We start from the raw sequence: 18,432 nt of genomic DNA on the forward strand, positions 1-18,432 counted from the left end.
GATCATCACGATCCGGATTTAATCGATCGGAAGTCTTTTTTTACACTAGTGCACCGCATTTATGCCTAGTGTTCGTTAAAACCAACCGATATTGATTGTTAATGGGAATGTTATCACAAAAGAGAGAATCATACGTTTAAAAGGAATGGATTACAGCAAACTTGACTTTGTTACCGCTTATAAACGTAGTTTAGTTAGTTAGTAGTTGCGTGAATGTTCTTGGGGATGTTATCGTCTGCAACCTACATACATGTACGACCGATCGCTTCCGGTTACGTCAAGAATCAAATTATATGGTCTAATTACACGATGATCAGTCGATGCCGGCCATTATATGACATAGTCATTTTCTAAAACAATACATTGCTTCGGCTTCTTCATACAGATAATTTATGTTATCCGACAACTACATATGTAAATAAAAAAAACGTGTGATTTGAATACGAAACTTTCTCTTTATTACTAGCTCTGCTTGTTTTCCTACAGTAAACAAACCGCGTGCACATGGTAGACCTTCGTTAGATATCTTAACAATAGACATGATTAAATAATCACACCACGATCTCGGGTATAATTACCGTGTACCTATAGCCTTCACATCTGTATACATGCCCCAGGACATGTCATGCAACAACTATGGTACAGGTACGTGTGTATTTCACGGTCGGTTGATCAGACCTCAATTCAATCTATCGGTGTCGCTCAGGTAAGGCCGGTTTTCAGAAGTGTATTTTAGTTACATTTGACTATTCCGATCTCAAAATCGGTTCGGTATTCGGAATTGGGAGGGAACGGTTTTGGGAAGTTTTTTTATACTATTAATAAAGAGGAATTCATTCCGTACATGACATCCATGTTCGGTTTCTAGAGGTGATCGGTTTTGGGAGGTTCCACAGAATACATATATATACACAAATGTATATTATAGTATCACTTGATACTATACTTTAGTAATATATATATGTATACTGTTGGTTAAAAATTTTCGTGCCAGGTCCCTGTGTATACTGCCATCTGTTCTGCCTTTGTAACATTGTAAGAAAACTTCTTAAGCTATTTATCAAGATATTTACAGGATGTTTTAACAATTTAGCCTATTTATCCCTGGTGACCACAAAACGAATGATGGCCAAGGTCATTCATTTGAAAAAAAAACCTTGTTACCCCTTCATCCCAGCATGTTACTGGCCAAATATCGGGGTTCTACTCTATCTATACAGCATGTTTTTTATGGTATTTGTTTCTGAATGATATAATGAATTCAGTGTTATCGCACATTTCAGATTTGCTTTGATCTGTAATCGTTATTATGAAGATTGTCTGGAAAGCTCTGGCATTTATATTAACCATAGATGCTATAGGAAGACAGTTTAATGCTTACATATCAAGGTTGAGCACTACACTTCGACTTTTGTTTGTGCTCAACATATTTAAGCAGAATACATGTACATTATAAAACACATTATGTAAATGACTTTATGTGCAACTAACATTCTAACCGAAAGTAAAACGCCTTATAAGTAGTTCTGACACAGGATTGCTCCAGGAAGTCGTTGACAGCAAGAATAAACATGTGAAAATGTCTGCTTGAATGCCACAATCTAGTGTCCAGAGCCGTCTTAATATATTTTCTTCTTTTAGACATAGCACCAAGACAGCAGCCATTTCTGATTATGTACCGCATCAACATTGTACAGTATATCAATGTTAATTGTGACAAGTTGTCCCTTGTGCTGGTTTAGAATAGGAACATCAGAATTACAGTGATCTTGTTTAGATACCAGAGATGCAGCAGCATCGTATTAACAAAGGGTTATACTGATGGAACGGAAGTACTTATATCAAAGAATGTATCTAAAAAAAATTATAACAAAAGAAATAAAAATACATGCAGATTTATTCTGGTAAGTGAGCCTCACATGTATCTAAAGGGGACTACCAATTGAGTTCAACTACCGGTGACAACCAAATAGATTGGTACCCCTATATAAAGATTAATCTTTAAAAAAAAATCAAAAATATTCAGATGATTTGATACACAATAACAAAATGAATGAAATGTTTCGGTTTGGTGAAATCTTGCATGGCACACAAAAATGACAATGTCACGTTATCTAAACAATCATTTTTATTTGGATATTAAATTCCATTATTCTTTTTTTCTTTTGATCTTCAGAAAAAAACTTCATACCTTCCCATTAAAAGAAGATATATTAATTTCATAACAATGATTTGACTAACACTGCCTTCAGTTTAAAGCCATTGAATTCTAGAAAACATACTTGGACTGTCTTAACACAATCCTTCAATTTGGTGGATATTAAACCAAGCCTCATATTGAACAATACAGTGCAATCTTGAGAGAGTGATTCAAAGTCAGCATATCTGGGATGTTCTGCATAGACAGTGTGAAGCCCATTTCGTACAGCCTTCTTTACGACTCCTGGCTGATCTGAACAGAGAGGATGGAAAGGCCTACTAAACATTTAAACAAACATTAACAAAAGAAAAATGCATCCCCCTGTCCCAAACAACATCATTACTAAAGAAGTCATCATATTCTAGCACATTTATGAATCCATTCGTTCTCGACTGAAGAATTAAAAATGTTTTCATTTGCAGGCAAGTTCTATGAATCACTTCCAAAGACAACAATATACTTGTCTTCCGTCCAGAACACAATTCCAAGAAACAGCTGAGAACTATTGGTGGTTTAGTTTTTTGTCCATACAAATGTCACAATGTCTTGATTATCCTTTCATGAGATGGTCCACTTCTGTAGCGACCAGGCGGCCGACATGCAAAGACGACAACTGACAGACAACTCCAAATGAAACATGACTGATGAAAAATGTGATGATAAAATGAACGACAATGAAACAATATAAATGTTAAGACAAAGATCAACCCTCATCTTCTGCGTCATCTTCTGCATCATCTTCACCAACATCATCCTCATCTCCCTCCTACAATATAGAACATAACAACATTTAATTACCATTACTAGCAGATCTTGCAAACAATTAACTCAAAATAACAAGAAGAAAACCTATCGTATTACTTCAAAATAAGTAATGATCTCAAATATTTTGGTACACAAATATTTGGCAGAAATATTACATAAGTAATCTGAATACAGAATATATTAAGAAATAAATTCAATGCCTTTGCTTTAATTTAATATCAAAGTAGGATGGTTACAGGAATAAACTTCAAGTGTGAACGATCAAACAATCCTACATGTGTACAACACATCATTTCACTAAATCACTGGCTAAAACAATCCTATGCTGATTTGATTGGCTGATGGGTAAACAGGCTGACACAGTCCCTGACAAAAAAAAAATGCATAAATCACACGTGTGTGTGTGTGTGAAGTAAGCATTCATGTGATAGTGTAGCTGCAAAAATGGCGAGCAGATCTGACCACCTCGACAATGCTGAAACTGACTGAAGTCATAAAATTTATTGAATTACAAAAATATAAATGAACAAGTATTAACTGCTGTGAAATACGCGATTAACTGCTCGAAAATGGCATGTGTAACAACGACAACATGCCCTGTATGATGTCAATTAATTTGGTAATTCGTAAAAATCTCGGCATGTCGTACAAAGTTTTGTCCTGAATTCCAACATTACGACCTAATTACGGAGATATTGAAACACAATTTCTGGAACTTTAATGAACTATCGCCCTGAACAAATGCACTTTTTTGATGAGGTGTCAGTTGTCGCAACAGCTGGTAACAGAGCATGATTTTGGAAACCCTGTATTTGTCTGAGGCGGTGTTGTAATACTTGATAACTGTGGATTTCACCACCACAGAGGTGCAAGGTTACGAGCCATGTTGGATATCAAGCTAGTGTAACGTCACCGATATGTGTGTATCAGGCCATGCGATGTCGACTACAGGCAAATACGTCATTCACATCCGAGTTCATTGAAAATGGCCATCATTAATGCCCTTGCGGACATTCCGAACTGTCAGACCTCGCAGTATTTCAGCAAGTGTGGATACGTGTAATGTGGAAATTGACTGGCCGTGATCAAACTGATAACATAATGGATATCAGGAGAATGCAATAATAAAATGCTGCATTGATAATAAGTAAGAAATAAACCCAATATGAAAAGAATTTGTTGTTTTATTTGATTGAACATCATTCTACTTTAATGTAAACAAATACCACGTGTGTAACATTAGTTATAATGTCAATACACGTGGTCTGTGTAGATTCGACTGCCAAGTATAAGTGTAGCTCCGCCCCCAACCAATCAGAATGCTTGTTAGTCGATGTTGGCGGGTCAAATGTTATACACAGGTATTCTGCTCACTCAACAGGCGGTACATATGTTTATATGTTTGATCATTCACACTTCAATTTTATTCGCTGTAACACTGTATTCCCCTCTTGATTCCATGACCATAAAACAGATACATGTACCTTATAATATTCATTTCAAAATAGCAGCTGTTTGTGGGGAGGAGGTGACTACAGAATTTATACTGAACTACTTATTACTTATAATGCTGACCAGACTCCATTATACATTTACATAGACAATACACTGTTGCCAAAAGACACAAGAATTACGGACCAGGTTATAAACTTCAGAGTGAGGTTTAAAACTCAACAGCTACAGGCCCCTAAATTATAATAAGATAGCACCAGTTCGGAGATCAGAGCCAAAATCTTATCATGGGAGCAACGCTGAATCCAGGACAAGAGGTCATGGGGTCATCTATTAACCAATGAGAAAACCTCAACAGTAGCAGATAACTCCGGACCTCCACACGGTGCTGTGTTACCATGGATACAGTGAACATCTCCTCAGTGAATGGATTATGGTAAGTTTCATCACTTCTACTGTATGTTCATACTATCAATTTCAATGACAAATGATTACATCCATACTGATCTGAATTCCCGTATCATGTGTAATAGTCAGGATAAATATTTTCAAAACTTCTATTCCTGCTTGACATTGTTAAAGAACAACTTGGTTTCTTTAAGTTCAATTTTGGACTACTACCAAACATCTCACAAGATGATATATATGAAGTTAAAACCTAAATTACCATCCAAAATCAGTTGCAAATACTATCATATCTTATTAATGTATTTTTTTTCCTTCTCAGTTTTACATTATTTATGAAAGTAAACAGCTTAAAGATGCTCCACTGCTGACAAATGGTATTTTTTCACTATCAAAAACAGGAGCAGACGATTTGGTGTTTTTCTTCAGTTACAAAAGTTACTTACTTTACACCATTACCACCATTGAAAAGTTTGAGCTTCTAATTTTACTTCAAGTTAAAAATATATATGCAAAATAATTAATTGCATCCCGAAAAAAATTTGTGGCACTATCTCCTATATTGAATGAAGTACTGATTGCGCATGCACCAAAGGCAAAATAAATTATTCTATATAATTTTTTTGTGTTAATTAGACATATAAATACACGATTAAACACTAATTATTGTTCAAATGATGAATATCATTTACGCTCTGTTGGCGGTGGAGCATCTTTAAGATTTCAGATTTATATATTCATACAAGATTTAACAAACTTTAAACACTAGTACTGAAACCTACAAACTATTAATACAATGAGATCAGAGCCAAAATCTTATCATGGGCGCAACACTGAACCCAAGACAAGAGGTCATGGGGTCATCTACGAACCAATGAGAAAACCTCAACAGTAGCAGATAACTCCGGACCTCCACACGGTGCTGTGTTACCATGGATACAGTGAACATCTCCTCAGTGAATGGATTATGGTTAGTTTCATCACTTCTACTGTATGTACATACTATCAATTTCAATGACAAATGATTACATCAATACTGATCTGAATTCTTATATCATTTGTAATAGTCAGGATAATTATTTTCAAAATTTATATTCCTATATGACATAGAACAATTTGGTTTCTTTAAGTTTAATTTTGGACTACTACCAAACATCTCACAAGATGATATATATGAAGTTAAAACCTAACTTACCATCCAAATTCAGTTGTAAATACTATCATATCTTATTTATATAATTTTCCGTTTCAAAATTTTACATTATTAATGAAAGTAAACAGCTTTAAGTTTTCTGATTTAGATTTCTATATTCATTCATTTAACAAACTTTAAACACTAGTACTGAAACCTACAAACTAATAATACAATGAGATCAGAGCCAAAATCTTATCATGGGAGCAACACTGAACCCAAGACAAGAGGTCTTGGGGTCATCTACGAACCAATGAGAAAACCTCAACAGTAGCAAATAACTCTGGACCTCCACACGGTGCTGTGTTACCATGGATACAGTGAACATCTCCTCAGTGAATGGATTATGGTAAGTTTCATCAGTTCTACATGTACAATTATTTTATAATTGACAGGATGGTCACATCCATACAGATCTTATATAATGTAGAAAATTTCTCTTCATGTACGAAATAGTTAAAATATTATTCTTATCAGAATCAATTTTGGGTTTTCCAAAATTCTAATAGCATAATTATACACACATAATCAGCTAAAATATATATTTATTGCATTTTCCCCCAAGTTTTGACATAACAAAAGCCAAAGTTTTCAGCTATATATCTTCATACCAAATTTAAAAGAAAATCATAACACTGAAACCTTCATACGAAATTTAAAAGAAAATCATAACACTGAAACTTTCTACATACTAAATATTAATACATAAAGATCAGAGCCAAAATCTTATCATGGGAGCAACAGTGAACCCAGGACAAGAGGTCATGGGGTCATCTACTAACCAATGAGAAAACCTCAACAGTAGCAGATAACTCCAGACCTCCACACGGTGCTGTGTTACCATGGATACAGTGAACATCTCCTCAGTGAATGGATTATGGTAAGTTTCATCATTTCTACATGTACAATCAAATAAAATATTTATACTATAGTATAAGATGCCACGATCACATTGACACTAATCTTGTATCAAGAACAGCGCTCAGGATAGCTAATTAATACCCCAATTATTACTAAAATAAAAATAAATACCAATTTCATTTTATATTCAATATGTAAGTTTAGCAAAAATATTACTATATAATGATAATTATATCATTTAAATGTGCAAGAATACAACATCTTACAATATACTTATGTTAAAATCATGTTTGTCTACAACATCTTACAATATACTTATGTTAAAATCATGTTTCTCATTTTTTGTTTAGATGTCTTTAACACTCATAAAATTTGTTTGCTATAATATAAATAATGCTAAGTCAAGACGTTTTTTTCACACAGCAAAGATCAGAGCCAAAATCTTATCATGGGAGCAACACTGAACCCAGGACAAGAGGTCATGGGGTTACCTACTAACCAATGAGAAAACCTCAACAGTAGCAGATAACTCCGGACCTCCACACGGTGCTGTGTTACCATGGATACAGTGAACGTCTCCTCAGTGAATGGATTATGGTAAGTTTCATCATTTCCTTTCATAGTGGAGTCAACCTATTTCAAATTTTTCTGTCTTTGTTCAATATTCAAAAAATAAATTAAGTTTTTTCTTAATAATTTTTGACTGTGAAAATCATGTTATATACTTGTTACGAACGAGATACATTAACTAAGAAAGTTGTGTTTTTAATAGTGTTATTTCACATCACTTGTATTTCAACATTTACAAGATTTGTCTCCCTTGCAAGTAGTGTAGTTTCATACTAAAGATGTTAAAGTGAATAGTCGGGCAAAGAAAACCAGTCTAAATGCATACATTGGCCTTCCAAAAGTTCTCACATATTCATACGACGGCCAAGTTCTGCTTACGTTTCCCAGTTCTGACCATTAAAGTAAAGGAAAGTTGAAAGCATTGAAAGCGAGGCTGCGTGGAAATGTAAGCACGGACATAGTCAGCCAGGAGGATATTTTAGGGTTCCTATACTTTAAATTAATTTCTTCGTACGCAGACAGATTTTGGCGAGAGATTTTATTTTTCTATTTCATAAGAAATTATACTGGATACATTCGCACCATTTTAACCGACTTTAGCCATCCTTGCCAGACTGTTCACTTTAACCTATATACACCCAGTACAAGTAACAGAAAGAAATGTTATTGCCATAATGTTAAGTTTATCACATAGCAATGATTCTGGTGGTCCAAAAGCTTTTTTTACAACTTCATCAAAAGGCAATGACCCAAAGATACTCAAATCTACTATATTTATAGAGAGTATCACTTAAGATATGATATTAAGTTTTGATTGCACGATTTTTCACTGCCAGATCACTTTGTGAAATATCAGGATAACTTATGTTTTGTTTTGAAGGAATAATAAATTATTTTCAAATATAAAACTGTATTGACTTCAAAATTTGCAGAGTGACTCAGACATCCAAGGAAGGTAGTTTGAACATCATAGAGCAGTGCTGCCCATCTGTGGAAACCGCGAATGATGGGAATAAAGCTTTCATCATTGTCACTCATTCACAATCAATATTTGTAAACTTACATTATGCAATTCACTTATTAAGCTTTTGTTTAATATCTTATTACTTCAGTTTTAAGGGTTTTATTCTGTTAAAATAAATTTCTCAGAGATAATCCTTAACAAAATTCTGGAAGTCCTGAGGTATGTAGATAAAGTGTCCCTAAAATACAAACCTCTTCCTCGCCGTCAAAATCTTCCTCACCCTCCATAAGATCTTCATCATCCAATTCATCTACAAATAAATAATAAACATGTTCAAAATTGATATTTGCAATATACATCTAGATAATGTAAAAACGTTTTAAATATCAAGTGTGAATCAGAATTAGTTGAGTACATAACTAGGAAACAAACCTCTATCATAAACTTCTAAGAGAGGGCAAGTTCGATCATCATCTTCACTTAGTTGAACTTTCCCAATAAGGTCTTAAACTGACCTTAAAAGTTGTAAGAGCTGACATATCCAAAAATATTCCCAAATTGAAGGTTCAAATGTGGCATGTGGCATCGCTATACAAGGAGCAAAACATCTTTCATTGCCTCAACCCTACATTGAAGCAAATCAAACATGACCTTCCATAATTTAACTTTTTAATACTGCTCATTTAACAATGGAGTAAAACTTGACTTGCTGATTTCAACTTACCTCCACCCTCCTCCTCCATTTCTGATGCCTACAAAAATATTGGAAATTAAATTATTAAGGATGTTCTACTAAAAGAAAAATATTGTTGAAATTTAATTATTAAGGTTGTTAATCGAATTATTATATATTCAATTCAGTAATGGTTTATTCTCTCGCGGTCAGTTTCTATGAATTTATGTTTAAAAATTCGGGAAAAATGAAAAACTGGATCTTGAGTATTTTTACATGGTATCCCTTGAATGAAATCAACATAATTTCCAAAAATGTTTTTTCTACTTCATTGCAGTAAGAATAACACAAACAAATTCAACTCAAAATAAAAGTGGACTCGATAATGAAAACTGTTTTCTGATATTTCCGTCAAAATTGCCAAAATTCTTCATTTAAAATGATCAGCATATGAGCTCATAGTGTTTCCCACAGGGGAAAAAAGGACATGGTGCTAGATTTTGAAAAGGGCACCTTCACGGCGATAAATAACCATCAGATGGGCAAAAAGGTTAAATGGACAACTTCCAATCCAAGGGAAAATCTTTAAAACTGTCTTGTTGTTTATTTAATTCTGGTTCAACATAATATCATTTAAATGCTTTAAACTCTACTTTAAACAAAAGAAGAAGTTGATGTTCAAGTATTTACTATTTAAAAATAATCTTGCCTCCTACAGAAGTTGAAATGACATCTTTTGCAGTATAATTTTTTTTATAATTTTTTTATGGTAAACACAGACAACATGGAAATATGACAAATTAACAGACTTAAAAATGATTTGGGAAATTGGAATCTGCCGATCATATTATCATGACTATTATTGATTCACAAGAATGATCTAAATTTCTTTTATATTAGCTAAAAGTATAGGAAAAATGCCTTTATTTCAATCCTATTACCTTTATTTTAATATGTCTTTTAACATTGAAATATCAAAAATACTGTATTAAAATAAATAAACATGTTTCACAAAAATGGATAATTATCTACAATAATATTCTTAAATTTACAAGCACTAACTTAAGATAATACAGATAATTGTTACAGTAGTATTCAAAATGTAATTTAATCTGAGAGAAACAAGTAGCTATAGATTTCTTTTTAATTTTATTTGTTTTAATTAATTTGCTATTAATAATTTTATTATTATTTATTTTGTCTACAAATAAATTCACACCAAAATTCTAAAAAAATAATAATACCGTTTACATTTTTAAAAAACGTGAATATTAGTAAAATCCTGAAATATTGTGTAGCCATCCGGATTGACGATTACAATATACCCAAAATGGCAGCCATTACGATTGCAAAGCTTGTGACATACATCAGATATAGATAGGCCTATTAAACATTAAAAATGTGAGTAAATCATTTATAATTGTAAGCAGTATTTTTTTTTTTTGTATTAGTGCTTTAGTCATAAAACTTAATGAAAGGCCAGCTGATTGACTTCAGGTTACATAATACACAGATGTGAAAGTGACATCAAAAGCCAAGGTGGAATTAGCCCAAGGCTGCTAATTAGGACCACTGGGGTGTTGGTCATTGGGTCAGGAAGTGGTCACACCACTTTTGTTTACTCAATTATCAAGCCATGACACTGCCTGGTATTAAGGTAGTGTTTAGTAAACGTTTGGTTATAGGGGCATGGCGCAGCGCCATGCTAATTGCGATCGGGCTGTGGGAAACACTAGCTTAGTGTGTCATGTTGATGCCAATTCAAACCTTACAAATGCAAGTTAAGTACAAAGAAATGGAATGAATTAGATAGATTTTTATATGAAAAATTGCTTCTGAAGAATTTTATTTGTATTGATCATACCAAGTAGTACTGGAGGGGGTTGGGCCAGATATCGTCTTTCAACACCTCGCCAAGCTCGTCAGCACCTGCATCTCCATGATCTGTGAACCAGCAGAAGAAGGATTCCTGCTCCTCCATATTCCTCTTACGCCCTCCCTTACTGGGGGTGCTGGACTTCTTTGTTAGATCCTGAAGTATTCAAAATCAAAAGTTCTTCAGTTTTCTTAAGATAAATTTTTATTTTCTCATTTGGAATGAAACCGCTGATGTCTTTTCAGATGCTTCGACAATATTTCTTCATTTTAAATGTTTCTACAAAGTCCCTACTTTCTATAAATCCTAAATTTTTCTTTAAGATTTATGGACCTGTTTTAGTGATTTTTTTAATGAAAGTAATTTTCTCTATTTTTGAAGTTATCTGGGCACTAGTTGGGTTGTAAAGTATAAAACAAATAATGTCCTACTTTGCCTGCTTTCCATCTGATGGGTGTTGATTTCGATGAGGGCTCGCCTGTGTCATTTAGATGAAATTCTTTTGATATGACGTCATTCTCAAAGTACTGGTTACCATCAAAGAACTGCAAATACAAGATAAAAGAATGTTTTATTTGAAGTAGCTCTGTTGTGTACATTTATATCAAAATTTGAAGCTGTTTTTAAAATTAATACTTTGCATTTTCACTTTTCAACCTATATTTTTATGCAGGCTATAATTTTTGTTTTAATTTTTTAAAAGCAAATTCATATATCACAATGATACATAACAAAATATGATTATCTATGTTTTAAAACTTTTACTTACAAAGTTGATTTTATATCCAGACTTTATGTCCTCAAACTCCTGAACTTCAACCTTGGACAAGAATTGGAGTGCCTCTTCATCTTCTTCATTTAACAATGCAGATACTTGTGGGTGATTAACAAACTTGGATGTGGTTAAGGAAGGAATTGCTCAAATTCATACATCCAATGTTATTCAGGTTACGAAAAGAAAATATTGATGGGTAATTATTAAATAAGGGGAAAAAAGCCGGAATTCCCTTGGAAGGGTCTTTAATAAATACTTTTTATCTATTAAAACACTTTTTGTGCCAATAATAAACCTTTCTTTTCTTTCAAGAAGATAACTTTGAGGAGTTATATTATCTAAATCTACACAGACTTTCAAATTGATGAAAACACACAGAACACTAAATCAGTAAGCGACTTAATATAAGCACTAGTCCAATGCCATTGACATAAAATTTTAAGGCTAGCCCAGACTAGTAGTTTCCCTGATCCCTTCAAGTTAAAACCGGTAAACACGCATTTGCAAGAGCAGTGGCCATGGTCAACTGGCATTTGTTGACACATTTTGAGTGCATTTTGCATGCAATAATTTCTATCCAGGTGCATCATTTTGTGAGAATTTGCATTCAGGAATGCATCCAGACTGTAATTTGGGCCAAAATTGAAACTTATCATGACTGAAGTGCTGAAGCAAAAATGCTGTTGATTTAATTTGGACTAGTGATTAAATAGTCATAGTAAAAATTTTGACTAGCAGCAACAATAATTAACGTCACAGACTGCAAAAGGATACAACAGTGACCCAAAAATTAGGAATTTTTGCAATCAAGTCAGACCTCTTCTGAAAGTATGGCTGCCTTAATTTGTTGTATTTTTGTTCAACTTTAAGTATCTCTTCACTGGCTTGTTCATTTAAACGGTCAATTTCATTCTGGACTTCATCTATTTGCTCAATCGCCTCCTGCTGTTCTTTGTCTATTAAAAGAAAAACAAACATTTTTTATATGACAACGTAGCACACAATAATTATTGTGTTTCATTGATTTGAGATTTTGAATAGTCATGCAGGTATTTTCATCAACAATCCTTTGATGATTTGCTGAAATTTTTCATTTTATTTTTAACATTATCAGTAGGTATAGGAATTAATCATGTCACATTGGTAATTGCAGACTCTTATTCTCTAGTTTGAAAATTGAGCCCAGAGCTTTTTTAATCAGAAAATTTAAGTCATTAACAATGAAATTCATATGAAATTGAGAGTCAAATAAGGAGTAGCATACTGTAATCCCATTACTTCTCAAAAGAAATTAATTGTATATGAATATCCAAAGTATCAAATGGGAATATTAACTGCATGGTACCAATAAAAAAATAAGATCATTTTTATTGGAAATGGGGCCTCAAAACGCACTGCATTGCAACAACACAAAATTTATATTCCAGCACATGTTTTTTATAATAAATTAATCACCAACTCTGCCAGAATTTGAACTCAGATCCTCTGGGTTACTAGTCGGACGCTCAACTGATTGAGCTAAAGAGAAATTCTCGCTAAATTAGCCAAGCGGTATTTTGCGGCTTGTATTCACCAGGGTAACATATTTACTTCCCTTCCCCAATCAAGAAAAGAACTTGTCCTCAAGAGGTTACAGCAATACTTTTGAGGCATGGCTGAGTAGCCCACCCCACCCCACACCCCCTTCCCTGGCTATGTCGACTACTTTGAATATATCATTCATATTCTTAAATTAACGTACAAATGTATTACACTATCAAAACAATAATGTTAATAACATGTTAAATTTATAAAGACCTCTACTGATCATGAGATCATGTTGTGAATAACAAAGATTGTAGAGATTTTAACATGGTCCCATTTTTTTCATATATGATAAAGATTATTAAAAGTGGTTAAATCTGGTTAATAAATTGACATTGCCTTCAAAACGGTAAGTTATGTTTGTTTAGCTATATATATGGTACCAAGAAGACAAAACGAGAGGTTATTTTAACCGGAAGTCGGTTGCACGTGTAGTTGTGACGTCATTATTCGGCATCAATTTTAGAACCGCACCGGTTGATTTACACACATTGAAATTCAATTCTGGTATTTTTCTCCAAGATGCCAAAGATATAAATACAAAACACATGACATTGTTGTACCATATGCAAATGATACGAAAGGCAAATAATATAACTGAGCCGCTAGCACCATAAAGGGAACACAAATACACTACCAAACAAAAGATTTGGTTTGCACATGGCGGTCCTTTCAGCATGTCGAACCGTTGGAAAGTGGTGAAATTGACCACACATGAAACTGAATTATGTTCCATGGCATTTCTGAATAAATAAAGATCAGTGCATTTTGAAACAAAACTATCACCTGCTTGTTCGTCGGCGTTTTCATGATTGTTTTTAGCGTCAGGCTTACTGACTTTCGCTGGAGTCGCCATATTTCAGGAACACAGAGGCTGAGCATGCGCAATGGAAATTGAAATAGCCCTGCGCGCGAAGGCGAAAGTATTTATAAGTGACATTTTGTAAAATAACAAATATGTTAGTCATCCAAAAAACTAATTTATCATAGAGAACTTTCAACTTATTAAATCTTTTTATAATAAAACCAAACAGTACTTTAAGTCCATAATGTGCATAAAAGTGAGGACAAATAACAAAATATATACATTTTTGCTATCGACTACATTTGCCTAAAGTTTATGGTGTGTCGCTATTTTCATTATAATACGAAGCGAACATTTTATTTCGGCATACCAACTGGTGATATACAGTTTATTCATAAAATCACCATGGTATGCGTCAATGGAAAAATATTATAAGAATTTACCTGTTTAGCTTTGTTTAAAAGTTATCACAATGTTATTCAAAGACGAGTAACTTCTCGAGTTACCTCCCTTTGTACATGCATTTTTTTCCCCGACTGTAAGGTCTAATAAACTAATACATGTATATATATATATATATATATATTATCATTGCTTTGGCCATGTCAGTAAAGACACACAAAAACAACATAATGAAATAAATAAGTGAAATTTCAGTACTAACTAAAAAGCTGCAGAAAATAAAGTTAATGTTAAAATGAAATGCAATATATATACTACGCTAGGCTATTTGACGTCATGTAGCTAGTTTCCCAAGTTGGGAACGATTGTTACGCTGATTTCTAGGAAATGAAATGAAGTGTTGTCGTCAAAATTTAAATTAGAATGACGTAACGCTAATATATAAGACATTGTCTAGACATGAAATTTGATTATTGACAATAAACATAGTCTGGTACAGGAGTTTCTTCGCTCTAAAGTCTACATGTGCATACACCTGGGGAAAACTTTAGGCGCCTCTCTAGATCTTTCGTAACGTAACGCTAGTCAGATTTCGATTTCAACGGGTAGACCCCCTACACGTGAAGACTCTCTTTTCATATTTAAAACACCCTATAACTGTAACGTATACGAAAATACGCTATTTTTCATAGTTTATCAGTGTACGTTGCTCTCTGTAAAACGACACCATACTTATCCTCGACGTAATGTACTCCAGGGGTTACTCATCCTCGATACTCCAGGGGTTCCGTTCACTTACGATCTCTACACCCCTGGACATATCATAGTGAAATTGAAGGCAGCTCAGCAAAAAACATTTGACCAATCACAGGCAGCAAAGATTTCCTTTGAAGACTACAGAGAGAGCGACGCCTAACATCAAAGCCATACAGTCAACCACAGTGTACCGTTATACGGCTCTTTTGATGTACATCGTCTGACTAAATTACCTGTTCTATTCTGTTGCCTCCAGTTTTACTATGAGATAGTCCAGGGGTGTAGAGATCGTAAGTGATCGGAACCCCTGGAGTATCGAGGATGGGGGTTACTATAACCGTGACGTTATATCCACACCTGGCTCCAGAATCACGACATAATTTTAGGCTTAAGTTTAGACTTAGAGTCATCATTAATGACGTAACTTTTTGTAGCGTCATTTTTGATTGGCTAAATATAAACTTCATACAGTTTTGGACCTAAGACTGTTTCATGATCCCGAAGATGAAGGCAGTTCAGGAAAAAAACCAAAAACAAACAAAAACTGACCACTCACATGCCTATTGAGACTTCCTTTGCAGATTACAGAGTGAGCGATGTCCAACTTCAGAGCAACACACATACATTAATAAAATGTACATAGTCAACCACAGTGTACCGTTATGCAATTCTTTTGGTGTATATTATAGGATCAAATGTACATGTGTAGGTGTCTTCCGGTGCCCTTCAGTTTTACTATGATATAGTTCAGATTGATAGTAACGTCAGTGATAATAACCCCTGGAATATCAAATTATGAGCTGATAACTCTTACTATAATCTGTAAATTACGTCGTTCCTGCCGGGAGTGTTGAAGGCAAGACCGTAAATTATTCGCTCTAATACCTACATTTTATATAGCCTACTAACAATTAGCTGCGATGACGTAGCTCTGAACGACGGACGGAAGATTACGGAGTGGAGGCAGGGTATGATTATTCGTCCTAACTAATAATTAGTAACAATTCATAATCATATAATTCAATTTTACTTGCAACGAGTATTTGTATCCAATTGGCTTTAAAAATCCTTTATCAGTCCACGATGGAAAAATGACTCTGCCGTTTGTATTGTCGCCTCTGATTGGTTGTTATAACGTCATAGAAATAAGATCAAGTCAATAGAGTGAATTTGAAATTTTGAAGACTGGACATTTGATATGTAAGGAATAATTTGAAAAGATTTTTTTTGTGAACAAGTTCACACAAAAAATATATACACAGATTATATAACATTATGGAGATATGAATATTTCAATCTTGCTGAAGTTACAACGAGCATTTTCATTGGCCTGAAAAAATCGTTTATGGAGATATGGATTGCTCAATCATGCTTAAGTTATAACGAGCATTAATTTATTGGTCTGAAAATTAGTTATCATCTCCCAACATACACTCTGATCTTTGTGTATGGATCCATAATCCATATCATGAAAAATATTCAAGCTAAGAAAACACGTTTATAAGTGTAGTTGTAAATGTGAATCCATGGTTAGGACCTATAGGCCTAACATAGTAAGTTTATCCACAGGAGTTTGACGTTCTGTCAATAATATATAGAATACATATATAAAAATACCCTATATAGTATATAGGGGTATTTTTTATATATGTATACTATATATTATTGACAGAACGTCAAACTCCTGTGGTTTATCCCAGTCACGGTTCCTCTTGTATGTTTGCAATATATGTGTATAGCAAACTCTGTTCTATTATTTGCGAAGGTCAGATTCGTCATTAGGAAGACTTAAATCTAATAATTGATTAAATATGAGGCGAGGGATATGACATTTTGTGAAAAGCTATTTCTCATTTAAAGGCCAGAGAATGGTAAGATCTTGTTTGACTGTAGAACACTAGAAAAGCAATAAGAATTTTAAAAAGTGAATAATCATAATGACAACTCTCTTTAGGATGGAATCCTAGAACTCACAAATATATGATCTGAAGTTCCATTAGAAACCGCTGATCACTGTAATTACTTACAAAACAGTTCCATCGCACGTTTAAGTATTCTATCCATTCTAAACGGAAACAACATGTTCTGCAAATATCGAAATGGTGCGCTTCGCAACATCCGATTAGACATTTTGCAAGGGGAACGACTCGAGGTATAGTTTAAGGTATCGCTACACTAAATTAACTAGACAGCTGAAAATACAGACCAAAATATTTTTTTTTTCTTTGTTAATTATTTGTCAGACTTTCATACTTAAATCTGACCTTCTTACCTCTACTGGTGCCTAGATGTTCTTTTAAAGTTCGTACTTGAGTATCTTTTTGCATGCGTTGTGTATTTTGGATACTAGTGTAGCAAAATTAATATAACATCTGTTGGATACTTTCGATTGATGAAATATTGCTAATAAGAATATGTGGCTACATGCTCAGATTAAGACTTAAATAATTATTTAACTTGTATAATAATTAAATAATTTGATTACGAAATTTAGTGAAGAAAAAAATTGAATGTATCATGGTCGTTGTGTAATGAGTAAATGTAGCGGCCAGACCGAGTAGGCTATCGAACCCGCGACCTCTTCAAGCACTACCGATTGAGTTATAAAATGTGAACCTCCAGGTCACTAATGATCGACACAGTCCAATCAACATGTACTGAAAATTGAAGTGCCTAAAAGGATATACATGTATCTGTAACTAGTTCCATCAGCCCCCCCCCCCCCCCAATACAATTTGTTAAAAATGACCTCATGGCCGAGGCTATTTCGGGGGTTTGGAACTTTCACTCTGGCATCCAATTCTCGCCGTAAAGAGTGGCATGTGTCATCTATTGGCAGTCCTGTTGATGCTATATTTTGCTGTGATATTCTTGGCATGATGAAACATCATCGACAGGGAGATGTTTCGCTCTCCGATGGAGACGGATTACATCGAAAAAATTTGCACTGCCATAGACTATACAGATGGGCTCAAAAAGTGAAACAAGCATCCAAATCAAAGACTCGCTTAAGATAACTGTAATCCTATTAATAAACGCTGTAACAATCAGAGTCAGTGAGATGCTAACTATATATTGTAAAGCGAAATATACTGTTATTGTTATCAAGCATACCTTCAAGCATATTTATTTTTTTCTTGTTACAAAACAAT

At 33.9% G+C, this 18,432-nt stretch overlaps 1 protein-coding gene across 2 annotated transcripts; it reads right to left on the reverse strand.

The window, feature by feature from the left end:
* Positions 1–1,879: 1,879 nt before the first annotated feature.
* LOC138321403 (protein SET-like) lies at positions 1,880–17,419 on the reverse strand. 2 transcript variants are annotated; one of them, XM_069265069.1, is made up of 8 exons: positions 17,308–17,419; positions 12,508–12,689; positions 11,728–11,850; positions 11,390–11,503; positions 10,947–11,114; positions 9,134–9,161; positions 8,661–8,719; positions 1,880–2,966 (listed from the first exon to the last, which is right to left on the reverse strand). In XM_069265069.1, exons 1-8 carry the CDS (start codon positions 17,408–17,410, stop codon positions 2,904–2,906), a joined length of 840 nt encoding a protein of 279 aa, XP_069121170.1. In that variant the 5' UTR covers positions 17,411–17,419; the 3' UTR covers positions 1,880–2,903. The 2 variants fall into 2 exon arrangements, with proteins under 2 accessions (XP_069121170.1, XP_069121171.1); XM_069265070.1 differs by lacking the exon at positions 17,308–17,419 and adding an exon at positions 14,104–14,218.
* Positions 17,420–18,432: the final 1,013 nt, after the last annotated feature.

This window comes from Argopecten irradians, chromosome 4, assembly GCF_041381155.1.
Source record: "Argopecten irradians isolate NY chromosome 4, Ai_NY, whole genome shotgun sequence".
Taxonomy (NCBI): Eukaryota; Metazoa; Mollusca; class Bivalvia; order Pectinida; family Pectinidae; genus Argopecten; species Argopecten irradians.